Source organism: Agelaius tricolor, unplaced genomic scaffold (genome assembly GCF_023055355.1).
Source record: "Agelaius tricolor isolate 1412-34295 unplaced genomic scaffold, bAgeTri1.0.p SCAF_6, whole genome shotgun sequence".
NCBI lineage: Eukaryota > Metazoa > Chordata > Aves > Passeriformes > Icteridae > Agelaius > Agelaius tricolor.
The window spans coordinates 39,657,730-39,685,200 of record NW_027269266.1 but is presented as its reverse complement, the minus strand read 5'-3'; the positions used below and the strand labels follow the sequence as shown (position 1 = coordinate 39,685,200).

General features: G+C 40.3%; 1 protein-coding gene across 2 annotated transcripts in view; it reads left to right on the top strand.

Moving 5' to 3' along the window:
• OSBPL10 (oxysterol binding protein like 10) overlaps positions 1-26,492 on the top strand; it is a 113,335-nt gene extending 86,843 nt beyond the window's left edge. For both annotated transcript variants that reach the window (XM_071429428.1, XM_071429427.1), the window contains exons 7-12: positions 3,566-3,712; positions 10,212-10,695; positions 19,271-19,457; positions 20,896-21,078; positions 22,863-23,016; positions 23,725-26,492. In XM_071429428.1, coding sequence (XP_071285529.1) covers positions 3,566-3,712; positions 10,212-10,695; positions 19,271-19,457; positions 20,896-21,078; positions 22,863-23,016; positions 23,725-23,769 — 1,200 coding nt within the window. In that variant the 3' untranslated portion in view covers positions 23,770-26,492. The remainder of the gene's footprint in view (positions 1-3,565; positions 3,713-10,211; positions 10,696-19,270; positions 19,458-20,895; positions 21,079-22,862; positions 23,017-23,724) is intronic.
• Positions 26,493-27,471: the final 979 nt, after the last annotated feature.

The window sequence follows — 27,471 nt, the reverse complement described above, 5'->3', positions numbered from 1 at the left end:
TGACTAGAACATCCATTTTGTGTCCCCGCAGATGACCTCTCTAAATTAATCGATCTCAGTTCTAATGAGGTGACCTGTTTAAAATAGCTCTCTGCCGGTGTGTATTTTCATGTCTTTGGCATTTAAACTTTGAAGTGCATCTCTTCCTGGGATTTTTAGAAATTATCTTTTATTTTCTCTTCAGATTTTTCTGAAAAATGCTGGTGCTTCAGCCCAGTATTGGAAACCAATTTTGATTTAAATGATTTTATATATAAGCCCCTTTTTTGTGGTTGTTTGTAGCTGGTTCAGTATTGGATTTCTCAGGGTCAGCACCTAAGCCAGGCTGTGCTGTTCATTCCCCAGCTGGGCAGTGCACAGCTCAATAGCTTTTACATTATGCTCTGACCACGCAGGGGTGGAGCAGATCGCTGCTTTCCTAGGTCAGTTGTGCAGTTACGTTTTACAGGACAAGGTAAAAAAAAGTCTGTGTCTGATAATTCAGAAAAGCTGCTGTTAAAGGATAATCAGTCCACATAATCCTTTGCATTCTGCTGAATGCTTACGCACTGGATACTACTAAACTGCATGCTATTTTCATGGATAGAAAAAGAATTAAAGAATGGTTGAACTTTTATGACACTTTAAAGATACATCAGCTTTGTATTTTGTTACTGCATGCGTTCACTCACACGGTGTGGTTGTTACATGCTTACATGTTGGTTTAAGAAAATGTGTTAGTCAAAGTTACTTTTTGTGCTCCTATAAACTTATTTAATAGTGACACAGAACAGCTAATGAGGAGAGAGGGAAATATAGAAAGGATATTGCTTTCTGAAGATGACTGCTCTTCAGTTCCCGTAGCACAAATTGTAAACTGCTTCCTTAAATTCTTCTCCTTGGAAAGTGAGAAAAGCGCAGTTGTCTGCATGTCATTCCCTGAAGGTCACTTGTGTGTTGATGACTGTAATAGCAGAGTTTGGTTTTTTTGGTAACCTTGCACAAGTCCTTAAAATAGGGATAGTTAAGGTAATTAAGATTTTAGTCTTTACAGTGTGCTATTAAACACGATTGATCTTAATGTTACATTGTGCTCATCCTCTCTGATGATCAGAAGGGCTTTCATTTAGAACAATGCAAATGCTACTTTAGTGAGCACCCCAAGTGTCCATAGGGTGGCTTGCTCTGACCGTGGATGTTCTGCAGCATAGCAGGGAGGGGTAACTTCACAAAATATTCTCAGTTGCTTGCTATTTTGTTAGTAACAGTTAAGAGGCAAGGAAAGCCTAACACCTATTTCATCAAGAAAGAAGGAAAGAAGATTTTCTGGCCCTGGGTAAATGTGCAGTCTTTGGGAGAAAAAGAAAATTCTTAGTATGTCATTTAGTCTGCAGACTGGTAATGGGTAATTTGTTTGTTTTCTGATGCTGTTAGCAACTTAAGGCTATGCAGCTGTTACATGTTCATGTAAAAAGATGTTACCTGCTGGCATGTTCTCTTTCTGTTCTCTTTCTGTCCTCTTTCTGTCTCCCACTTGTGCACACTCACACAAATTTGTGCCCCTTCCCCTCCCTCCTGGAGAGCCGCCGATCAGGATGTCCTCTGGGAACAGCAGCACCATTTCCCAGTTGGAGCTGCGTGCATTTAAGCTCACTGATCTCAATGCCATGTGACTGGAAACGCAAGGAGCAGATTGCCATCCGGTGCACACTCTCCAACCCCTCAGTTGGAAAAAAAAAAAAAAAAGAGAAGAAAGAGAGAAAAAAAAAAAGAGGGGGTGGGAGTGAGGAGGGGAGGTTCCCTTGCTTTTTTTGTAGCGCTGTTAATTCCTGCTGGAGCTTGTTTGCCGCAAGCTCGGTTCATGGCAGAGGCAGCAGAGCCTATTCGGTTGCTCAGTGCTCTCAATGAGGTCAAGCTGCATCAAAGGGAAGCCTCCTGTGGAAGCATCTCCTGTAAGTTCTGATACTGCTTTTTCCCTGCTACCTCCAAATAAATCATAGCCTGTATGACTCTGCCAGGCTTCAGTGCTTTATCCCTCCCCGACTGATAATTTTGTGTGAGATTGTCAGGTTTTATGTTAATTGAACTTGTCAGTGAGGCGTCAGTTGGGTAATAATGCTGTGCATTTTGGGAGAAAAGGGCTTATCTTCTCTCCTTTTATTTTCCAAGGGAGTGGGAAGAAGAAAGTGTGGTTTTGTCCTTTTGAAAAGCTCCAAGCTGTTGAGGTTACAGCTCACCAGATTCTGTTTTATGTAATCTACATATTCTACTTTCTAAATAAAGCAACTATAAAGTGTATTGCAGATGTCATTGGGTTTCACCAAAGAGCTATTATTTTAGGAATAGCTACCTAAACATTTAAGTAATTAAAAAAAAAAATAGAGAAAGTACTTTATTCAGATTTTGGAAACCTCTGTAGTAACTTAATTTCAAAGAAACTCCCCTTACACAAGCTGCAGTTCACCTGAGGGGTCTCTAATGTGATCATTCAGAAATATTCCTTTGAAACCTAATTCTGGATATTAGCTGGTTTTAGTGAAACTTTTCAGTTGCGTAGGCTTCCACACTGAGATGAAAAATTTCTTGTTTTATGTAATGAGCTAGCTGTTCCTGCAGAAATGCAATTTAGCATGAAAGAATGCTAACTTTTACAGGGAGTGTTGTCTCATTTACAGCATGGAATCTTTGGGCAATAATGACATGCTGGGCTGTAATTTTTCATCTACATAACCCAGTTTTTTTTTTCCCTTGAAGTACAAGAAGCTTACTTGAATACATATCTGGAAGGCTTGCAGAGTGGTTTCAATGGCTTGAACAAAGTAACTACCACCTGTTTGGATTATTGTTAGTTATACATTGTAAACCCTGAGGAAAAACAAAATATCACAAGTCATTATCCCTTTTGCTGTAAAGTTCCTCTTGAAGGGACTGGCATGGTGCCTGTCTATTGATATTCAGCTTGTATTTTTGGAAACTCAGCAGCACAGGCGTTGTGCTGTAAGGTGATGAAGTGTTGCAATAGTTATAAAGAGTTATGGCACTGCTCTACTTCCCAAAATCTTATGTCTTTGGGTTTTTTTCAAAGGTGTGTTCTTTAATTATAGTTGTCTTTTTATCTTCTTTAGTTAATATCTTGACTTTCTTAAATATCTAACTTTGAAATTGGATAGAGAAAGGAAAAAACCTGTGAAATCGGGTCATGCAGCATCTATGAATATTTGCTGGGGAGATTTATGAAACAAACTTGAAGACTCATTTTCAACTGCATGTTTCTATTTAATGAAAAGATGACTTGTTACTTAAATATGCTATGAGATTTATCTGACATGACTGCAGTATAAATATGAGAAGAGAATGTGTAAATTAGCATCTCATACTTAGTACTCTCATTCTGGGAAACGGATCAAAATGCTTTATGAACCCATCACTGGATTTTTTATTTATTTTGACTATGTATCTTTTCTTGTCTTTAACATATACTGTCTTCAGTTCCATCAAGACAGCTCCATTTTAAAACATATATAGTGGTGGAAAATACCCATTTTCTGTCTTTTTGTCCAGATGGTGATGCTTCTTTTCATTTCAGCATTCAGCTTCTGAGTTGATCCTAGTTGAAGATGAAATGACAGATACTGAAGATAATGAAGAGGAGGATTTAGGAGTCATGGATGATCAACGCAGTGTAATTCTCCATCTCATCTCTCAGCTCAAACTTGGCATGGACCTTACCAGGGTAGGAACACTGTATCTCTTTTATATCTGTTCACTATTGTTTTTTCTTCTGTGTGTTTATGTGCACAGCCAGTTATTGTGAGTGTGTTTTGCCCCTGTGGGCAGTGAAATTTTCCTCTTTATAAAAATGTGGTCCCTGAGAGCTGTGGAGTACTCTCTCTTGCTAGGCAGGCTTTCACATGAAGTGGCCACATCAGATATTTTAGAGATGGAGGGGGAGGGAAGGAAAAAAAGAAGAAGAAAAAAATCCTCCAAAACTCTTTCTTACTTTTTTGCAAGTCTTTCAGAGAGTTACTTTCAGAGTAACCATATGTTGTGTATGTAACCCACAAGTATGTCAGGGTGCACTGGGGGTTGGAGGAACAATAATGGCAATTGTAGGGATGAAGGATATACATGTTCACATAACTGCTTTGTGGATTGGATTCCATTTAATTGCAAGTCAGCTTCAGAAAAACCCCATGCTGGTAAAGAAATGACAGTCTTCAGTGTATCAGTTCTTGTCAGTGTTGAGCAGCTCACTGGTTTAACCTTCTGTGCATTCTTCTGATCCTAGAACCAATATTGTCACAAGCTTGTCCATACTGATATGAGCAAAGAGATTACAGTGTCTGAGAAATTTTCCCTTCAGTCCTTGGAGTTTGGGAAATGAGGTAGATGTTAAGGAAGGAAGGAGTGCTTCTTTTTGAATAGTCTTGTATTCCAGTGAAACCTTCTCATGGGGCTTAATAAATAATCAAGGAGATTTTTGTAAATATATGGAATATCCTTTCCTTGCACAAGGGTTTTCTACTTAAAAATCCCCCAGATAAAACTCCTGTTGTCCACTTCTCACAAATAAGAGTTCATTCTGACACTCTCCACAAGTAATACAAAGTTTGGAAGGACCAGAGAATTTCTCTGGCACATTCTTGAAGTAGTTTTGCAGGAAGTTATTCTCATGGGCATTTTGATATTCTGAGGAGTTCATCTGCTTTTATTTTTTTAACATATTAATCAAAAACCATAATATTTTTACAAAATAAAGTTTTCTCAATATAGCTTTTCCTGCTTGCTCTGGAACAATTGTCAGTGTTTTAAAATAATTACAATATTAAGACTGAGCAATCCTGTGTTCTGTTGCTGAGTAGCTGCACAGAAATGAATGTTTTATTCTAAATAAAATGAAAGTTTCATAATTTCATTTTGAATAATTTATACCTCTCACATTTTAGTATGTCTGGGGTTATATACAGTTCATTTTTGATTTTGTTTTTCTTACATTCTCACTTTTTCTTAGCTCTTCCTCTTTTCTGTGTTGGTTTTCTAAGGCTGTCTTGAGTCTATAATGTTCAAACTAGGCTAAGATTTCTTATCCGTGGTTCTTGTGTCTTCAGAACATTTTGTCTTTGTCTAAAGACAAGATTTTTCTTTCCTGGTTTTCACAGTCATCTTCTTGTCATGGCAGAGTAGGCAAAACCCAAAGACACACAGTTAATGTAAGTAAGAGAAATTCCTGTAAATAAGAGAAGAGTAGACAGTTATAAGAGAAATATGAAGGTAAATACATATATGATAACCTGTTTCTTACGTAGTGTTCTTAGAGCACAGTTTTTAAAGATAATGATAAATGTTGAAATGAGAAGAGGAACAGGCATATGGCAGAGTTAGATCTGTTTGTAGTCTGTGTGATGCATGAATACACATATGATAAGTATTAATGAGACATGCCACATGTGCACATCACTTTTCTGCCCATTTTGAGGATTAAAAAAAAATACAGGACAGCTGGCTGCTTTTTTTTATCAACTTTGCTTACTGACATGAGGCCCTTAGGGCCACTGACATGTGACAATAAAGCTGGGTTTGTTGGCTGCACTTCTTCCCATTTTTCATTATTCTTCTGAAAGTCAGATTTCAGAGCACCTTGATGCTCATCACCTTCTGGTGGAAGTGGTTGTGGCACAATAGTTGCTAATATCAGAGGATGTTTTTACATGTTTCCATTTGCCTGTGCTGTCTTCCCTAGGGCTGTGTCTTTGGTTCATTCTGAGAGCTGCATGATACTCACGTGAACAAACAGCTTTTTCTGAGCCCTTGGGGGTTTTGGGTTCTGGATGCATGAGCTTTACCTTTACATTCCATATCACAGGAAACAGCATCTTATCCTTATGTTAGCCATGGCCTTGCCTGTGCTGACAGCAGTTTCCCACAGTGAAGACAGCCACATTAATGTTGTGGAGGTGCTTCCCTTCTGGAATGTGTCATACTGCTTTGCCTTTTAGTGAGGAGTTAAGGAGTAAAAACTGCTGTGAAGGAGAACACCTGCAGTGAAGTATCAAATCTGTGTGGGGATTTGCTAGAATGGTCTAAACTTCATGGTGGCCAAATAGGCTTCAACAGCTGCTAGAGAGAGTTGGGTGGGGAGCAGTTCACAGCAGCAGAATGTGTACACAACTGATGCTTCAGACTGGGATAGGACTTTCAGCCTCATTTAAAACTAGAATTGCTGGGGAAAAAGACAAGTTTCTAAATTGTTTGTTATTCAGACTTTTAAAAATTAAAAACAGGGCCAAAACCCACTGACAGTCTTTGTGGCAAATGGCATCTAATGGATTGCAGTTAATGCTAACAGCTTGTACAGATGGGTGGTCACTCCCCTGCATTCCCTTACCTTCCTTTACACAATTAATATATGCTAAAAATAAAGGGTTGCCATTCTTTGTAAAAGAGCTGCCAGTAATTCTGCAGAATGTCAGCCTGTTGTAAATTAACATTGTGATGTGTTCATGTCATAAGTTTTTACTTTGCTTGCCAATATTCTTTTACCTTGCAATTTTAAAATGTAAGTGGCATGAAAATAGCTTGTTTTATTCCCACAATGACACAGATAACAGTGGAAAGAAAGCTTTTACACATCTAAGAGAAGGCTATCTCAGCAGGAGGTACCTTGGCTGGATTTCTGAAAAAATTAGGGAATGGTGCTGACACCCATGTTTTTCCTCACAGTAAATAATAGTGGGGATAAATATCTCTATTCTTAAGACATTGTGCTCATTTTTCTCAGTTGCATTCAGATCTAATTAAGTGAATTCAAACCTAGGAGGTTATAATCAAGTTTTCAACCAGTATTGTCTTTTTAACCTCAATGAAAATGGAAGAATGCCTCTTAAACTGCTTTCTTTTCATCTGAAGCCCGAGAGAGAGTAAGAATAGATTGTTCTAACATTTTAGAATGAGGTGAGGTGATTTCTTTCCTTCAGACTTCAGCAACTTGGTATTTCTTCCAGAGTGTTTCTTTTGTCCAAATGGTTGTCATGCTGGCATTTTCTCAGAGGAAAAAATTAGTCAGTTTTAACTTCTTATGCAATTTAAAAAAATAATTCATAGTCCTGCCCAAAGCCAGTATAAAGAACATAGGTCCTAAGTGTTTTTTTCTGGACACTTCATTCTGTCTGGCTGCAGAAGAGTTGAAAACCTCATTCCTTTAAAAGCTGGAGTGCTAGCACAAGTGCACAACAGCCCAGTGCTGGCAAGAAGAATGTTATACGCTTTCAAATTTATTTATTTTTGTTTTTCTTATTTCTGCAGAAATCAAGATAGGGCCAATTAAAAAAAATTATTGGTGTGATTTTTTAATTTTTTTGGTGCTGTATTAGTGTGTGGTGGTGTTGCATATTGAAACTTTGAGGGTATGAGATTATTTAATAAAATGCAATGTTTTGTAGGCATATTTTGTAATACTGCAGTTGTGTAAGCTTTAAAAGTCAAATATTTTTATTTCATAGTTCTGCCTCCTTGTGTGGAAACAATTCAGTTATTCAGTGGATCCGTTCCTGCCACAATTGAGGATTTAATTTCCAGCTTAGTTAGGCTTTTAAAGCAAGATCATTTGAGCTGGAGTTCAGGCCTGACTCAGATTTTAAATTGATTCTTGAAACTCAATAGTTAGAGTCCAGTGATTCATCACATCTCACCTGGTGGCAGTGCTGGTGTAGCTGTGTTAAGCAAAGCACCCGTCTGGGACTTAAGGGAGGAGGTACCAAGACTCTGTGGCCATGACAATGGGATGAGACCACGGCAGTCTTAGTGTTGTACCATAAAATCATCTGAAGGATGGTCTGCAGTTTTCTTCTCCTCTGTTTGTGCTAATAAAGGTCACTGTCTTCAGAGAGAAGCTCTTGGACACAGTGAGATGCAGAGTGCTGTTTATTCAAATGAGTTTGCCCTTTCAAGTCTCTGCAGTGAACTCACAAAGGCACTACTGGTACTTCTAGACAGAAAATATGGGAGATTTTTTGTATGTTTTGCTGTCACTTTCCCATCTTGTACCCTGATCTTTTAGTGTATAATTTATATTAAAATGAGATCCTGAATTGAGGATTTCAACTGCTGAATTGCATTTTCCTAAAGATTATATTGGATAATGAATATCTGGTCAGAATGAGAATGCTGCAAATAAGATGGAATTGTTTAAAGAGCTAAAAATAAAAAAAACTCTACTGCTTTCTGCTTTGCCTTCAAAGTTTTGGATTTCATTTTGAAAACCAATCTCCTCAGCCCAGCACTGTCACACCACCAGCACTGTAGGCTGTCATTAGCACTCAGTCCGCCACATATAGTGTAAAATTAAGGTCCTCCATCATTCAGGTTGGTAGCAGAAATCATGTAGAGTCCTCAAGGCTTAGAGAGTAGAGTCAGAGGAATATTACGGATGGAACTTTGCTTGATTTATATCTAAACTTGTAAAAATTATTAGCCTATAAAGGACTGTATGTGTGTAAATATAAAATACAGAAGGAGAGAGCCAATAAGCAGATAAGTTACCAGACACAGCAGTTCTCTCTTTTTGCAGGAGGTGCTGTGACTTGCTGTGTAGCTGTAAAGACTCTGTTCGAGCTGCTGTGACTGGAATTCTTGTTCCTGTTTACAAGTTCTCTTTGAGAAGGGCTGAATGATTAATAAAAGTTTGAAAGCTTCTATTTCATTATCCATGGGATCCAAAAGGGCTGATCTGTGCTTTGGTCCCACTTAGAATGGCAAGCTGGACCAGCAGGGGGAAAGCAAATGTGTTTGTGACAAACAGTGGCTCCCTGCCAGCTGTAAATAACCCTTGCTTTTGGGAAAGGGAAAAAGTAAAAATTTAAAGTGAAAATGCAGTGAAAATTTAAAGAAGAAAGCAGAAGAATTGCTGTAATAGAGGACAGCAGGTTTGCATCTGGCATCATTGAGCCACTTGGATTCACATAAGATAAATTTGTGCGTGCCAGAAATTCCTTTTGGTCATATGAGAGCAACCCTTGAGCTCCCCTGCGACAGACCTGCACAAAGTGGGGAGCATGGGGGCAAAGAAGGGAGAGAAATAAATTATGTTCCTTAGCCCTTGTTTGCCTTGCAGTACCCTCCAGGATGCTTCACTGGAAAATTCCAACAAAGTGTTCTTGTGAAGTGAGTGACCTTGGCAACATCTGCGTTGCTAGAGAAGGCCCTTGAGACTGTATCCAAGTCACCTGGGGCTGGCTCCCTCCAGGGCAGACTGCCTAGTGCTCAGCCCCAGGCTTTTTTCTGGGCCCAAGGGAGCCTCTCTATTCCCATGATATGAATGTAATGGTTTGTGCAGTTTGTCTTTCAACTTGTCTGAAATAAAGTGAAGCCATGCAGGGGCCCACCACAGTGACATGGAACTATCTGAAACTGAGGGGGTGTGCCATGGGCTTGGGGGAGACAGGAGATCTTAGGGATGGCAAGGGATTTGGCTTGGGAATTGTGGGGGGGCATGACATATGATGACACTCTAGGGCAAATGGGGAGTGCTTTCTTGCCTACAGCCTCTTGGGAAGGCTCCTTGGGATGGCTTTATACTTGGAAATAAACTTGATATTTGGTTGTGGTTGGATATCCTTGGGTTGGTTTGTTAGAGGCTGGAAGGGACCTAATCTGTGTAGAGTGGGTACTCAGGGGCCCAGGAGTGAAATATGGGACAGAGATGTTTGACAGAAGGGATGGATGTACCCCTTACATTCTCCAGCACTTAGGGGTTGGTGATGGGTACGTTCATATAAAACACTCACCTTCTGGTGGTTTGGGAGGGTGTGGCCCTCCCATTTTGGAGGGTTATGATTAGTTTGGTTTGTTGACATTTGGTGTACATTAGTTTATATCAAAGTATGGTTTTGTGTCCTGTAAACAAAGAAAACAATGGCTGGTTTGTTAACTGAGAGGAGAGGAAAAGGTGGGTTTCCATGTGTGTGGAACAGCCCATCCCTGTTGTGTGAGCTGCTCCTGAAAGTCATGATGAAATAGGAAGCAGCCTGCATGGGTATCAAGGCCACTGCTTTTTCCTTCACTCATTATTTACACTGCAAAGAAAATTAAATTGTTGTGGAATGGGAGGGAAATATGCTATCCCAAAATTTGGCAGGGTCAGAATTCCAGCTGTCCTAACTGTTCCCTCTCCCCCTTTCCCCTCAGTAGTGTGATCACAGGGAAATCATATATGCCTTTGTCTGCTTTGCATACAGGTAGTGCTTCCAACATTTATTTTGGAGAAAAGATCCCTGCTGGAGATGTATGCAAATTTCATGGCCCATCCAGACCTGTTTTTGTCAATTGCAGCTGGAGCCACTCCCGAGGAAAGAATTATCTGCTTTGTGGAGTATTATCTAACAGCTTTTCACGAAGGCCGAAAGGGAGCAGTTGCCAAGAAGCCCTATAACCCTATAATTGGTGAAACCTTTCACTGCTCGTGGGATGTGCCTAGAGATAAAGTGAAAGCATTCAGAACTAATGGTGCCTCCACGGTTTCTAAGGACTCAGCCAAGGAGCTTGGCCAGGACCAGTCCTCGTGCTACAAGCTGAGGTTTGTAGCTGAGCAAGTGTCTCATCATCCACCAGTATCTTGCTTTTACTGTGAGTGCAAAGAGAAGAAAATGTGTGTGAACGCTCACGTATGGACCAAAAGCAAGTTCATGGGCATGTCAATAGGTGTTTCTATGGTAGGTGAAGGTAAGAAATGTGCTTTTATTCTGCTTTTTTTTAGCTAATATTTCTGGGTGTCAACAGAAATCCAAATGTTTTCCTACTTGCTCTCCCTCTGACCTTTCATTTGAACCTTATGACTGTTTGCTTTTGTGAAGTTTGGAATTAAAACTGTAGGTTTCATATAACCTTTTGCTGTCCAGACAGAATGTGAAATGAACATTGCATATATAAATGTGTGCTTATATTGATGAGACTGTTAATTTATGTGACCAGACTTCAGAAACAATTAAGTCATAATAGCAAATGACAAATTATGGCATATTCTGTGAGATCATTTTTGGTCACTTTCAAAGTAATATGGGATTTGGTGTTCATTATTGGAACAAAGCAATGAGAAGAAACTCATTTTTGCATAAACCTGACATTTGTTTTTCATAGTTTCTGCAAAGAATCATGATTTCTGTAGTGTTTGCAAAGTTAGTCTATTTACATAAGCTTTCTAGAAAGTCACATAGTAGAGGTGTGAATCCTGCTTTTCTATATCCTACACATGCAGTGTACATTGTGATAAATCACTGCCCAACTTGAGTTCAGAAATACAGGGAGTCATAACAAATCCTTAATGGATGATCTGAACTGATGCACACACTTGTACCAGTGTTGTCACTGACTGTTAATGCATTGAGAGAAGTGTGTTTCTAAGCAATTTAGTCCTTTTGGCTGTTTGAGGGTAAGATGCTATGTATGGATTTTACTGTTTTGTCTTAAATAGTTTTTGGACTGTAGTCTCAGAAGTATGAAGACAACTTGCTTCTTTTTGTCACCATTATGTTAAATACTGTGGTATTAATGGCAGTAAAAAAGTGGAGTGGGAAATGCAGAAATGCAGTGGCTTGGCTTTGCTTATTAATAGCAACAAAATAACTATGGTGAAAAAATACAAATATATTCTGCTATTTCCACTATCTAAAACTAAAGACCAGTGGAAAGGACTACAGTTGCTCCTTCCCTGATGGCAATATATTCCCTTTTTTTAATAGAAGAGGCATGAAACCTCCTTACTACTGGTTTTGATACCCTTGTGATAAAAGTCTGTGTTAGCACATGTGTTTCCTTCTTCCCATGACTTAGGTATTTTGCTTTGAGTACAGAGTTAAGGAAGTTGGCAAGGGAGTGTCAGAACGGAAATTGGTCTGTCTGTCTGTCCCCTGCCTGTACTACTGCCAGTCTGAGTCACTGGCTTAACATTCTGCATTTTTCTGGTACATGTTCGTTTCTAGTACTCTTTTGCTGAGTGAAGGAACTATTTAATGGAAATAAAATTAAACACAAAGTCACTTATGATTATGTAGGAGTAGGGAAATTTCTTTCTCTTGCTGCTAGCACACACAGTTCCCTGGGATTGGGGGTGTCTACTGTGGGGATTTTTTAAGACTTCAAAGTCCTGATGTGTCCCAGTTTTGAGAGAGAAAGGGTCTAAGAATTAACTGCTTACTCACCCCAAGGATTGTTTAATGTGTGCTTGTGAGAATCAATTCCTCCCTATGCTCTTTCTTTTTTTTTTTTTTTTTTGTGATCCTGGAGACATCCCAGGAGTGGAGGCGGGCTTTGGGGAACATCTGCAGTAGCAAACTCTTTTATTCCAAGGTTTGCTGCTGTCTCTGTGATGTGCATGCTGGGAGGAAGTCTGGGTTCACCAGTTCATAGTTACTATTCATCTTTGTGTTCATGTAAGCAGTGCAAGAGCAGGGGCATTCACAGCCACAGCATTTCTGGGAAGTGATGGAGACACTTCAGTGCAGCCCAAGCATTTCTCTTGCATGTTGAGGGCTGGCAATGGTCAGCAAGAACTTGTACCACTGAGGCTTTTCTGTCATCTGAAAACAGCAAGCCTAAGCCTGGCAGCCTCAGTTTAAAATGTGCAGTTCCTTCTCTTGAAACTGCACATTCTTTAATTTTTTTTTTGTTTATTTATTTTAGGTCCAGGGAAATCTTCCTGATTAAGTTGGTGTGTGGATTTGTCAAGCTGTGCAAAAATTAGAATCTACTGCAGATGCTTCTTTCTTATGTGCTGCATAAGTATAAATTCTGTAGTAGATTGAGGTCAGTGTGAGTACCAGGGAATAGATTGCTGAACCAACAAAAAGGAGATGTTGGACTAAAAGTGTGGAAAATCTAAGGCTGTATTTTTGTGCCTAGTAATGCAGGGCCTAATAATTTTAGTAATGTGAAATATAATTTCAAAATTTTTTCCTTCTGTTTAGGGACATATTAGAGTTGCAATATTTCATATGGGCTGAATTAGTCTAGCAAAGTTAGTGAGTTGGGCTGTGGAAAGGTGCTGATAGTCAGAAGGCATATGGAGCTACTTAAGATAGGTAGAAACTTAAAGTTAGCTCCTTGGAGAGAACTTCACACACCAAGGTTAGCTGGTAAGGTTGTAGAATCTTATTTTAATCTTTTAAAAGCAGATTGAGTTTCCGGGGAATGAAATATCACTGATCCTACTTTTGATGAGAGACAAAGTAACATCTCATGGATCCTCAAAATCTCTGGGTTTTGATTGTTGTGGGTTTTTTTTGCTACTGTGCATTGGATGACCAAACTAATCATGTGTTATTGTTGGGATTTTTTCTTGTCTCTTACTCCTTTTTTTGTCCTAAATTCCCCCTCATTATGAACATGCAGCACTTTTTTTTGCCTGTTGCTGGAGTTAAATTACATACATGTGTGGGTCTTTCACTCCTTGTAAGAGCAGAAAGGATTTTAGATGTGGCATCATGTTACTTAAAAGACAGTTTCCTCGATGCCTCTAAAATACCTGCATCTGTTTTGAGACTTGGGTTAAATAATTCTGCTGTTGGTTCAATATTAGGTTCATTATACTACAGATTATATCAAATTATATGTGATTGATATGGGAGAGGGGAAAAACATCCTTCCAGACAGAGTGCTAGAGAACTGTAATTAATGCTTTGGATAATTTACTGGTAGTGAGTGACCATCTTGTTCTAGTCAGATATGTATCAGAACAGTTCTGTCTGACTGGGCTGGCCAGAGAAGTTGTGGATTCTCTGTCCTTGGAGGTTTCCAAGGCCAGGTTGGATGGGGCTGTGAGCAACCTGGTCTGGTGGAAGGTGTCCCTGCCCACAGCAGAGGGTTTGGAACAAGAGGATTTTTAAGGTCCCTTCCAACCCAGGCCATTCTATGATTCTGTGACAATGACCAGAAACTTCATTGTAGCCTAATGTTGAACACAAGCAACTGAGGTGTGTTTTGAACATTCCAATGTGTCCCTCCAACAGTTCAGTGGAGCTTTTTGTACTGCAGTTGGCTATTTGCAGAAATAAAGTAGTACTGAATTTTTGGACCTATAGTGTGTGTAAAGAATATGGTAGTGGTAATGTGTCTGTGGAGGCTTTGAATCATATTTTTATAGCAAGTCCTTAGATGTATAGAGCATATTGCTTTTAATGCTTTTTGTTAGAAGCTGACATAGGATGTCATGGAAGTACAAAGATTTATAAAGGAATTTAAAGAATTAGGGGATTTAAGGATGGTATGGTCTTGGCACACAAAGGCTACAGCTCAGTGTCTCAGTGGTGTGATTTTTTGTGTGTGTCACACCTCAAAGTGACTAAGATTTTTTTTTCTGTCTGTGATTTTTGTTTGTTGATTCAAAGTAAGTACCAGTTGCAGAGATGCAGAACAATTGGGAGAGCACTGCTGGAAATCCATGTGGGGAGCTGTTTTATATGCTAGCCTTTCTTCATCTCTGGTTATGAGTGCTCTAAATCTGGCTTGCTAATGAAGCCTTGCAACTTTTCTTTGCTGTATGACAAAACCCCCGTTCTTCAGAGAAGTCAGCACCGAGTTTCCTCATGAGAAAGCCACCTGGAATAGAAAAGAGGGTATTTTGCATAGAAGAATTTAGGTTGCATGTGCAATCCCTAATTCTGGTTAATGTTAATTATGTACTAATGAAAGAGTGAGGGAGGAGATGAGGCTGTAATGAACAGGGTCACATTAAGATTTAAATTAGCAAAGGATGAGTCAATATAAATATTTAATGGTTTTTACATGGTCCATAGAATCTTTAAAAGGATACTGGTTGTGGGGTAATGGTGCTGTGGTGAGCACACCTCAGTGTCAGCTGTGCCCGTTCCTTTTCTGCTCTTGGATTTTGGTTCAGAGCAGCAAAAGCCAACAAAAAGTGTCATCTTTGATTTATGGGTTAATTTTGCAGAGAGCATAAAGTACATTTAAATGGATTGCTCTGTATTGTCAAGTGGCTAGTTACATTTGATGTTTTCACTTCTGGTATTTTAAATGTTTTAAAAAGTAGTGAGGTATAGGCTTCCAAAAATTATTTTTTCTCAAATGAAATCAACTGGAAAAGATCTGATAGGTGAGTAAAAGGTTCAATGCTCTTTCCAGGGTAAATTTAAAAGAAAGCAATGAATGTTTTTTCCTCTTTTTTTTTTTTCTTCTGTTCAAATACATGTATGTGTATGTATTAATAGATGTACAGATCTATAATTTCTAGTACTGAGAAATGAGTGACTTAAAATTTATCAGTCCCAAAGCTTGATTGCTCCATGCAATTAGAGCTACCTAAGTATTTCCCTAAGTACTCATTTTTGCGTTAATATTTTTAGCCCAGTGTTTTTAGAACCATTTTGATATAGCATGGCACTCTTTACCTAATCTAGCAAATGGTTCCAGTCTTTGAAAAATGAGCATTGCTCAGCACAGCTGCCTGGAAGGTTTGAGACAATAAGAGCCCAGTTCTGGCATTTCCTGTTTTCCTGTGGGGGTCTGGGCAGTTGGTGATGCACAACACCCGTGTGGGGCTCATCCTACACATAACTTGCTCCTCTTTGTGTGTTATGAGAAACACAGGGTGAAGAGCTGCTTAAATGGGAAAGCTGCCCCAGGCCCCTGGAGTCCCACGTGCCATTTGTTGTTCAGATTGATCTCCATGCAGGCAGTGGGAAGCATTAAATCCCACGTGTCTCTTCTGCAGCTTATTGATCCAGAGCCTCCTCTGGGTTTTTTTGTCAGTATGTGTTACTGGGAAATCAATTCACAAAGCTGCAGCATCAGTGAGGGACATGTAAGAGTCAAACTGGGAGAGTGATATGCCAGGCCATCGCTTCCTTTAATGCAGGCTGAGGGGTCATGGATAGGGGTGTGACTCTGAATACATTGCTGGAGTCAAAAGGAGGAGTAAATGGTGCTGAGGACATTTCAAGGGGGGAATTTCAATATCCTGCAATGGTTTTTAACAAATTCAGCCTTCTCTGTAGCATTTTTTCCTAACAAACCAGATTACGAAATCCACTGTTCCTCCCAGAGTATTGGTCTGGTGTATTCTTCCTTGTGCAATTGTTGCCTATAAATACTTTAGATTTTTTTTTTTAAAGGAATTGGAAGTTTTTGAAAGAACTCTTAGTTATGAGAGGAAAAAACTAAAAATGGGAGAATATTCTATACACAGCTTTACATGTGTATTTACTTATAGCCATTTTCGAACTAAACTTGAATCATCCCTTACAGCAGGGAAGCAAAAGAAGAAAAATGGCTTGTGTATTTTCCAGCAGTTGTTTTTAAAGATCAGTTGCAATGTAATGATTATGAACAGGTGTAAAAATGACACATTGTAAAGTAACTGTTAGCTTTCAGTTAATTGGCTTTTGATGTCTCAAGATTGAGACTTTGCAGGGTGGGGAGTTACTTCAAATTGTGGTACCTGTTACAAATGTTGAATCTCAGTGTAATTTTTGGCTTCCTCTCCCCTAAGGGAGCACAAGTCTCTGTTCAATGTGGTGCTGCAGCCACAGTGTTTGTGGTGCTTCATTTAAACGAGGTTTTGCATGCGAGCTCGGTGAACAATGGAATGCAAAACAGTCAGGTTAATACTAAAAGTATTATCAAGTCATGGGTATTTCAGATCTGCCCTTTAATCTCTTTTAGACTGTAATTATAGAGCTGGAGTCACATTTCAAGTGAGATAGCACTTCATTAAAAAATGTATTTATTCAGGTGTTCAAGGAATTCAGAAAATATGCTACCGGGTGCTAAAAATACTGCCAAGAGAGCTGGGTTCAGTTTTTAATATCTAACCTGCTGTGGTGGTTAAATATTTACATTGAAGGTCACTGCTGCTGTTTGCTCTGCACTTTAAATGTGCTTGGCAGCACTGCAGCTCTGAGCCCCTCCCATCTGACTAGGGAGAAAAATCTCTTGATCCCATCAGGGGCACAGAGGCAAACCTATACTGACCCATAAAGAAATTTCGTTTATCATAACAGTTTCCGCTCACATGAGGAGCATCACATACAGTGGTGATCAGAGGAGGATGGGAGAGGTAGGGAGACTTTTTACAAGGGCATGTAGCTGCAGGAAAAGGGGTAATGGCTTTAAAATGAGAATAGGTTTAGGTTAGATATTAGGAAAAAATTCTTTACTGTGTGGGTATTGAGGTGCTGGAACAGGTTGCCCAAAGAAATTGTGGATGCCCCATCCCTGGAAGTGTTCAAGGCCAGGTTGGATGGGGCTCTGAGCAGCCTGGTCTGGTGGAAGGTGTCCCTGCCCATGGCAAGGGGGTTGAAATGCAATGATCTTTAAGGTCCCTTCCAACTCAGGCCATTCTGTGATTCTACAATTGTTTTTTATTAACTTAATGCTATTGTAGCATCCATTTAATGAGTTTGATAGCCAGAGTAGTTTTTTGAGTATAAGTTATTTCTGGGTGCATGTCCAGGGTGAGTTGGGTAGTTCAGCCTCCCTGCAGTGTGTTCAGCTGGGATGTCTGTGCAGGTGTGAAGCTGAGGAAGCTGGAGGCAAAACGTGTCTGTGTGTTCTGGCTGTGTCCTCCTGGCCTTTCCCTGCTGCTGAGGGCTCAGCACGTGACACAAGGAACTTGTAGCTTGCCAAGCTGGAATGATTAAAGGTGCTTTTGAGACATGGCTTTTCTCTGTGCTTTTGCACTCCCAGCTCCTTGGGTCAGAGCTGCTGGAGGGGACGTGCTGGCTGTGTCACTGCTGGGAGGCTGAGGTTGCAGAGGTTCTGAGAACAACTGCATGAAACTGTTCTGGTTTGCAAATGTTTTCCTGTGCAATAGTTCAGAAGGCAGAAGCGACAAATTGCAGAGTTTCCTGTACCTGTATTTAGTTTTGTTAGCTGGAGCCTATATTCAAGATCAGGGCTCTCTTAGAGCTCTGTGCTTTTAATTTTGACTGTGTTTTAATTTAAGTTTGTATTTCCATGCAGTGTTAAAGGCATATTTTCATATTGGCAGCAGTAGTGTCATGTTCTATTTAGTGCTTTTTCTTCATTAAATGTGAGATCACTTTGAAAAAGTAGTGTCAGTTTTCCCTTAAACAGATAATCAATACCACTAACAGTGTGTTCTTCCCCTGCCTGCCCCAGGGTGAAGGCAAATGGGCTCAAGCTTATCTTGCTACTAAACCAATACTATTACTGTGTCAAAGTATCTTTCCTTTCTTTTTTTTTCCAAATATTTCTGGGTTGTGAGTTCTTCCTGTAATAGGTTATTTTCAGTCCCCGTTGTGAAAAAATATTTTCAAAGCTGTCATTTTTGCCTTTAGGCAGTTAGTAAATGGGACACAAAAGACTGTAAAACTCTAGTAAAAAATACACTGCAGACATTTGGCATGATCTAATTCTGCGTGCAAGGTTTATGGTGCTCTTTTCCTGGTCTTATGTCCTGTTATCCTGAAGACCAAACTACAGTTTTTATGGAGATAGAGTTGTATCCTTAGCCCCAGGGGAAGCTGCAAAGGTCTGATCAGGAAAGCAACTTTCTTTGTGCAGCTTCCAAGTAATGTTGAAAAACTGCTGCTGTCATGTGTTGTTTTTAGTTACAGCCTCATGGTGCTGAGGGTGGAGGAACCTTTACAGAAAGAGATGGAATTACCAGTAATTTTCTCTGCCTGGTAGGGACATTGGACTTGGTGCTGATAGAGCAGTGGCCCTGCTGGGCACCTCTTGGATTATGCAAGATTTTTTCGAAGCCAGTGTGAGAAACCAGCCATTTGGAAATTAAAGAGCAAAGTTAATAGGAAATTTGTAGTTGCCATGTTTTCTTGTTGTACCCACAGAGACTTAGAGCCTTTTACAGCATCAAGAGGGAATTAGTGGAGGACATGGCTGTTTCTAACTGAATGGAGAAGTGAACAGTCCTTTGGCCATGCCCATATTTTTTCTGGAGGGAGATTATGATACAACATTGACAGAGCATCTGAATTTTCAGTATGGTTTTTTAGGTGTACATTCTATGTTTATCCAGCTTTTAACACTAATGCAAAGTAAAGAATCCAGTCAGATTTTCTGAAAATTTGTTTGGTAGCAATCAATATGTCAGGGTGCACAGTCAAATGGGATGCTTTTGAAAATGCTTATTGGAAGAAACTTGTTCTAGAAAGCAGAGTTTCTTAGCAGACAGTGCTCTCCTTCAAGGAGGGCTGCACATGCTCTCTGTGGATGTGCATTTTGATGGTGCTTAATTGGTCAGTGACCATCAGGTCTTATCACAGAACCTTTTATCACCTCACTTTCTCCTCTTCCTGCACAGGTGTCCTTCACTTGCTGGAACATGAAGAGGAGTATGTCTTCACCCTGCCCAGTGCCTACGCTCGCTCAATCCTTACCATCCCCTGGGTGGAGCTTGGAGGGAAAGTCAACATCAGTTGTGCCAGAACGGGCTATTCTGCCACAGTCACGTTCCACACCAAGCCCTTCTATGGAGGGAAGGTCCACAGGTACAGCAATTACTGCCTTACTCTTGTTTACCTGCTGCTGCATTTCAGGGGGAGGGCTCTGGGGCATCTGTTCAGTTCTTCTGTTGCAGTATTTTATAGACAGATAGCTGAAGTTCTTTTCCTATTAGTGCTGGAGATGACTTAAAGCTCTAGGGCAGTTTATTGTAGCAATACATATGATGTTGTTTAACTGAATTGGATGTATTTCTCTCATTAAAATAAAGAGAATGTATCTCTCCAGGCTTTGTTGCTTGTAAAAGTTGCTGTAAGTGTAGGATCAGAAAAATGTACGTGGAAAAGGCAATATTTCTGCTACCCCAGCTGCTGCTTCTGTGTGAGTCTTGTAGATGAACTGGTGTTCCGGGTGGAGCTCCTGAAATGAGGAGAGAAGCAAAAGTGTCACTACCCATAGTGGTACCTCCCTAATGGGGACTCCCATCTCTGCACTGAAATTCCAGATGGTGAAAATGTTGTTTACCTTCTTTGGTTCCCCTTTACTAATGGTGCAAATAGGCACTGTGCAGGACAGCCTCCTGTCTTGCTTCCATGCTCAGGGTGATGTCCCAGTCATTAACATTGGATCCCTTTCTTGTTCTGCTGTGGACTGTTGCAGTGTCCAGAGGAGACTGTGCTTTGCATGGTTGCCTCTGTTTTGTTTCAGATGGTGTAACTATTCTTCCATATATGTATGTGTCAACCATTTCAATGTTGTGTTCAGTTAAATGTCCACATGAGGCTGTTTTGACAGGGCTTTTTTTTACAAGTTTTAGATTAATAATTGGTGCCATCAGGGTGAGTAAAATTTTGGGGAAGTTGTGCTGTATTACTTTAGTAATTAAAAAATTGAGTTTACACATGACTTTACATGGCTTTTCAAAGCACATGTGTGCATGCTCATGGGCACATTCACAAAACTTCTCCCTGCATTTCAGTTTTCTATCTGTCTATTTTGCTCACTCTCAGACCAGTTATTTGACTGGTGAGGTGGCTTTAATCATTGCCTCTCAGCAGCTGAGAAGTGAACTTGCAGAGCTAAAGAAGAAAACAAAGATACCCAAATTTTTTGACATGGGTCTCTGAGCAGCATTATGCTCAGGCATGAAGGTATCATGTATTGAAAATGTCACATGAATGTCAGGGATTGTTTTTCAGGCTGCTGAGGTAACCATTTGGTCTGGGCTTGAGCCAGGTATCACAGTTTTAAGTTGGATTACTGCTGTATTTAGTTAGAATGTCATCCCCAAGTTGTTGCTGTGTTAGAACAGCTTTCCTGGGATGAGTCTTTCTTTTTTGGAGGCAGCATCACTACTTTGCTTGAATAATTGATTTGTGGAGGTAGAAAGCTGCTTGCACCTTTAGCAAGGTGGTGCTTTCATGTGCTGATAGTAAATGGTACCAGTTATGTCTGTGGTCTGTTTTTCCTTGCCCCTTGAATCAGAGTTACGGCTGAGGTGAAGCACAATCCGACGAACACCATTGTGTGCAAGGCACAGGGAGAATGGAACGGCACCCTGGAATTCACTTACAGCAATGGAGACACCAAAGTGATTGACACCACCAAACTGCCTGTTATCAGGAAAAAGATCAGGCCCATAGCAAACCAAGGGCCACTGGAGTCGAGGTAAGGGCAGAGGCTTTGCAGTGCTGTCCTGAACTTTGGGTGGGAACAGAGCAGGGAAGCCAACTGCAGCTCTGAGTGCTGTGGTTCAAAAATTCCTTGCTTCCCACAGCACAGAAATCTGGGCACAGAGAGCTGAGTGAGGCTGTGTATTGGTTCCTTGGAGCATAAATTACACTGTAGTGACGAGTACATCGATTTTGTAGATGGGGGAAAGGCCTGTATTTGTTTTAATGAGCATCTGGAAAATGGTAATGCAGTGTTTTCACCTGCTTCTTGGAGTGATTGCAACATGGTAGGCAAATCAGCTTGTTGCAAGCAATTCAAACTGGTATATATATTATATGTTGCATATCATTGAAATTGCTTCATGTTTTATATATTTTAGAATATGTATTTGTATAAACGTATCTAAAATGTGAGGCAATATGAGATATAAAGACACACTTACAGGTGGTTTTGAGCCTCTTGGCACCTACATCATGTGCCTAACTTGGACTAGGTACATTAGAAAAACCTGATCTGTATTCACTGTCAATAACTATTCATGTTTATCTTCAGAAAAATCAATACCTTAATTGAATTTAGGAACATTTTATTGAAGGATTTAAAAATATGAGTTAAACTACATTTTATTATCTGTAAAGGTCTTTTTATTTTACAAAGGTGTCTTGAGTCATTGTGCGGGCTCAGATACAATTTGTCTACTTTCAAGACCACTTGCTTATCCACAAACTCATTTTTCCCCTGTAGTGTGGAACATATAGATTGTAGTAAATAAGGAAACCAGTAGCTTTTCAGTGTATTTATTGTGTTTTTTAGATACTAGTCAGCAAATTGCATCCATCCAGTGGCTCTGCAGGATCTGCAGTTTATCACATTGTGAACACAATCTCATTTAAACAGCCCTGGACATATGTGAAAGCTATGGTTGGTTTCAGACAGAGAGCAGTTTGGATTAGATATTAGGAAGTAGTTCTTTAGTGTGAGGGTGGTGGTGAGGCACTGGCACAGGTTGCCCAGAAGGTGTGGATGCCCCATCCCTGGCAGTGTTCAAGGCCAGGTTGGATGGGGCTCTGAGCAGAGTGATCTAGTGGGAGATGTCCCTCCCCATGGCAGGCAGGGAGGAACTAGAGGATCTTTAAGGTCTCTTCCAACCCAAACCATTCTATGAGGATTTTTCTCAGTGCTTTTCTGGTCAAAGATTCTGCTAGGCTGATATAAGGCACTGTATCTGAGCATGATCAACTATGTGAGAAATGTGTAGCTCTGTGCTGGTAAATATTGTAACTGGAAATACAGAACACAGACCTAGAGTGGCTCCCTAGAATCAGTTCCTCTGCTAGTGATCTTGTTGGATCAGTCAGTGTCCCAGTTCGGTGCACTCTTGGGTTTTGGCTGACACTTCCTTATAATTCAAAAATTTACCTGCAAAAAAACGCAGAATGAAACTCCTGTTATTTGGAGGGTGGAGGACCATCAGTAAGGAATGTGAACTGGAAATGGTAGAAGTAAATCCACCTGCTTTGAGAAAAAAGCTCAGGTGGTGAACAGAACATAAACAGTTTACTGAGAAAGTTGCACTGCAAAATACTGGGTGAATCTGAAAATTTGGTCCACAAATGTGATGAATATCCTAGGAGAGTGATGGTTCCCGAGCTGTGGGACTTGGAAATGTCCGGCATGGATGTTGTGGCCTCAGCCTGCTGCCCAGCAGTGTGGTGTCCAGCAGCAGGGGCTGTGGCAGAGCTGTTGTCACCCTCCCCTGTGCTCTTGTCCCTGGGCAGGCGCCTGTGGCAGCACGTCACCAACTCCCTGAAGGAGGGGAACATCGATGCCGCCACGGAGCACAAGCACCGCCTGGAAGAGAGGCAGCGAGCAGAGGAGAGGCAGCGGGCGGCGCTCACAACTCCCTGGAAACCCAAATACTTTGCCAAAGAGGTACTTGGAGTCTCTTGGTTTAGAGACCTTTTAGGAAGTTCCTGCACAGGGGACAAGTGAATGTCTGTGGATTTTGTCATGGGCTGGTGTTGTTATGTACCACTGATTGCTTAAATTTTCTTTTTGACAGTCTGGCTCTTGAATGAGAGCAGTGGGCTTTTCCATCTCTATGTTGTGGACTTGTTCACTTCAGTTAGATTGATTTTGATCTGGATTTTTGGTGCCTAATGTTAGGCACATAAAGTGATGTGTTTTTCTTTAAAATCCAGCCCTTACTTCTCAAATTCTGCATACTCGCTTCCCCCATAATCTTAGCATACTAAAATGAGCACAATGTAGGGAGATTTATCCAGTGTAAGTAAGCATTGACATCCTAAACACAGTCTTGGGTTTCATCTGTGTGAAAGGAAATGAATTTTAACAAGTTCATCTTTCCCCTTTCTTGGCGGAAAGGTGGAGGGAAAATGAGACTGACTGTGGGAATTGTTCCATTAGCTGCTATTTAAATCAGCATCTCTTCACATTGCATCTCTTCCCCCCCTTGTAATTTTTTCCCTCCCACCCACATTACTTGCCAATTCTTTAAACACAGAATTTTCAGGTGATAGGGATGGCTTCTTGTTTGGTCTTATTTTAGCTTTTGTGTGGACATACACGGATCTGGTATTTATAAATCTTGTTTGTAAACTCTGCCTAATTTTCTTACAGGGCGATGGTTGGCTGTACATGAATCCTCTCTGGAAGACCCATTGACAGGAGAGAGCAGTTGCCTCCTAACTTTACCTGAAAGGCATTAAAATGATACAGTATGTAACTTCAGGATGTCCTTGGATAGGTCCTGTTCCCAGAAGATCCCCATGGGAAGCTATGTACTGTGAATGATACATCTCACAATAAGCACGAGCTCGGGTTTATTCAGGAGCCATTTTGTGTGTGCAGATTCACAGGCACACAGGCACAGGTCCCTAAGTACCACGGTGTGCATGTGTTGTGTGTGTTATTTACACTACATGTAAACAGTACCAACACCAACAGCAACTCAAAGACCTTTTCCTCCAACTGTTAGGGCACAGAACCCTGGCTGGACTCGGCCAGGGTTCCCTGAGTTGTGTGCTTGCAGGATCAGGCCCTGTGCTAGTATTTAAGAATATACTTTTTTATTAGTACTGGTTAAGGTTTTTCTATTTTTCACTTTTGCCAAAAATGTTTTGCACTTAAAACGTGACGTGTCTGTTAATGGCAGTCGATCTGTCTGAACAGTCAGCGAGTAACTCACTTGGATGTAAGAATGATCCACTGGCCGTGCTCGCTCTGGGTTGCCCAGGTCAGGACGTGTTTCCTGTCACTGATGAGTGTGAATTTCCTGCCACCCTCTAAGAAGTAGCAATACCTTCTCCAGAACGTTGTTCTTCACACTAACCTGTCATGTCCTCACTGCTTTGTCTGTTCATGCTCCAGCTGTTCAGTCCATCTCTGGTCACCACCCCTGAGCCAGCTGCTCTGGTAACTTTGATCTTGCTGTGTAATGTTCTCTGGCTGCTGGCATGCCAGCACTTCTGGCTTACATGTTCCACTAAATGGGATTGCTTCTGATAAAACATCTGGATGAGTAGAGGTGATGTAACTAGCCTTCCCAGAAAAATGATTCCCTGATGTAAAAGTAACAATTTAGTAAATTATTCCACCGGGATAATAACTTTATGAATGAAACAAATGAAATGGGATACAATTTGTTTTGTAGTGTTAAAAAGAAAAATCAAAGAAAATCCTGTCACTTGATCTTGCTTTGTAAGGTACCCACTGTGACACGGACAAAGTGGATTCTAGAAGTGTGTTAAGGCTTTGTCACTTTTTAGGTTTTTATTTGTTGGAAATGAAGATGTTTTTGAGAGAGGTGGCAGCAAAAGGCACATGTAAAATGTGCTCAGTGCTCCTTTCCACAGTGCCCCTTAACAAAACCACTGTATTTCTAACACACAGTAGCATGGATGCCCATCTGTAGAGCTGAGTAATTTTGTGCCTTCCGTCTGCTCTGTTCATACACTGACTTATGCTTGTACTGCAGAGATATTCAGGTCACAGCACTGCTCACATCTGTCCTTGTGCATCCCGCATTTTGTGTTTTTGGTAGATGTTAAAATCTCTTGAGCAGTTTAGAAGGCTGAGTGGAGGAGGTGTGTGCACAAGGAAACATTCCATTAGTTGTTCCTTTGGATTTGAACTTCAGATCTCTATTTAATGAAGGTGTGGCTACTTTTCCTCCTAAATCTATTTAGTCCTCTTGTCTGTCTCTTTTTTTTTTTTTTTTTTTTTTTTTTTTTTTTTTGCACATTAGGAAGATTTGTGTTCTAAATGATTTAAATCCTATTTTTAAAAAACAGTGGATTGTATGAGCTTGGTTTTCTAACTGACACTTTTTTTTAAGAGGAAAAAAAAAATCTTATTTTTTAGGAACAGTTGATGTAACAGTTTTCTGTAACAAAACCAAAATGATGCTGTTGCAGTAATCAGTGAACTGCTACTGAGTATCATCAGGAACACTTGTACTTTATCACCTGCAAGAATTCACTTTATAGTGGATCCACTCTTGTTCTAGAGATTAGTCTGATAAGTACCTAAGAGTATTCCTAGTTTGTAGTATCATCACAAAGAACAATGGAAAAAGCAGAGTTAAACATGGAACATCCTCCCAGAACTCTCTCACACACCAAAGAACAAGACACATACTCACTAAATAGCCATTGCAAACCTCTGTGTCTCAGGCATGCAGGCCTGGGCCCCTGAAGGAGTAGACCTCTTTCAGCTGGGATGGTGTGACTGTCAAGGCTACAGAGATGCTGTAGCTGTTCTTTTGAGGAGAAATTTGAATAATTTTCTGCTTGTAATTTATTGAAGATTCTCTGTCTGCATGGTTGGTTGTTTCTGCATGCCGAGGACATTCCACTTGTGCTCTGGCCAATGTTTTGTTCTGTTCTGATGCTATGAAGAATCCCCTGATGCCATTATCACTGCTTCTTTCCCAAATTAACTTGGGAGACACGAACAGAAAAAGTCCTTTCAGAAAAGATCCCATCAGTGAGAGATTCCAGAACAAGATTCACAAGTGTCATGTTATTTTTCTGATAGTATGTGTTCAGTATATTTTGCAGGACTGAAACGTAAATATTCATAAGCCTTATTCTGTAGGTTGTTCCAGTAGCTGTCTTGGAATTGCAAGTAAATACTTTCCTTTTCAAGTAGCTGATGTACACTGAATTGTAATGTAAAAACTTCCATGTACTTCAATTTTTTTTTTTGTGCACACCTGTAGAAAGCCTATGCAACCTTTTTCTTTCTTAAATTAGAAATGTTCAGAAAGAAAATTTATACCTTTATCATTTAAAAGATGCTCTGGCAGTCTCTTCTGATTTGCCTTCCTTTCATAATTTGTGAATTTAAAATGAGAATGCTCATGAATAAAAGATTTGTTTCATTTAGCAGTGGGATGCCCTTTCTCTTTCCATGGAAGCCTTAGTTCAGTGGTGTCAGTCACTGACTGTCCAGGAGCTGTGTATGACACCAGAGCATGGTTCCCATGGAAGTGATTTACTAGGTTAATCTGGGTTTGCTGTGAGGCTTTTCCACCCTTATTCTCCCAGACACTCTGAAGGTAAGTTTTTTGGTTAAATTGGATAGCTCTGCCCAGGGAAAATGGGGCTGGGCAGCAACAACAGCTTTAGGAAAGGCTGGGGAACAACTGCTTCATTTTGGCAAGTAAAAAGGAAATAGGTAAAGGTGTACCCTTGCTTCTGAAAATCCCATTTCATTTAATCTCTACCAACAGGGATTCTTGATTAGAACCTCTTAAAACACAACTCTACATTATTACAGCATTGGGCACTTGTGTGAGGAGAAAAAAATGTTCTAGAGGAATCACACAGATTGTGGTCAGCATTTTTCAAGTGTTAGATAATGCCCTTCTGGTTTTCTTTAAACATTCATCCACAGTGCTGGAAACAATCTTGCTGGAACACTTTGTTTTAATGGAAAACGGAAAAGAACGCTGCCTGTAAATAGGGCAGGAAACACTACCCAGCCCTGTTCCTTGCCTTCCGTGGCACTGCTTCAAGGCCCCATCTTGGAGCAGTTTATCCACTTGGGATAAAGATGTGAGGGCGTTTTAGTCACAGCCAAATATTCTTTTTTTTTCAGTTTTTACTCCTGATGAGACTGGTATGTACGAGGAGCTCTGTCAAAGCATTCAGCTGCTTTTTCAAGAGTAAATCTATCAAGATATGTAATTAACAACTTTTCTCCTTGTTATGAAATTACTTCTGCAAGTCAAAGTATTTCTTCTGGGATTACCAACATCACTGTCTGTCTCACTGTTCCCACCACTAATTATTAAGAGATACAGAACCTAGGCATTATTATTGAATTCTAGACACTTGCAGCTTTAGTTCCTTAGCAACTGCT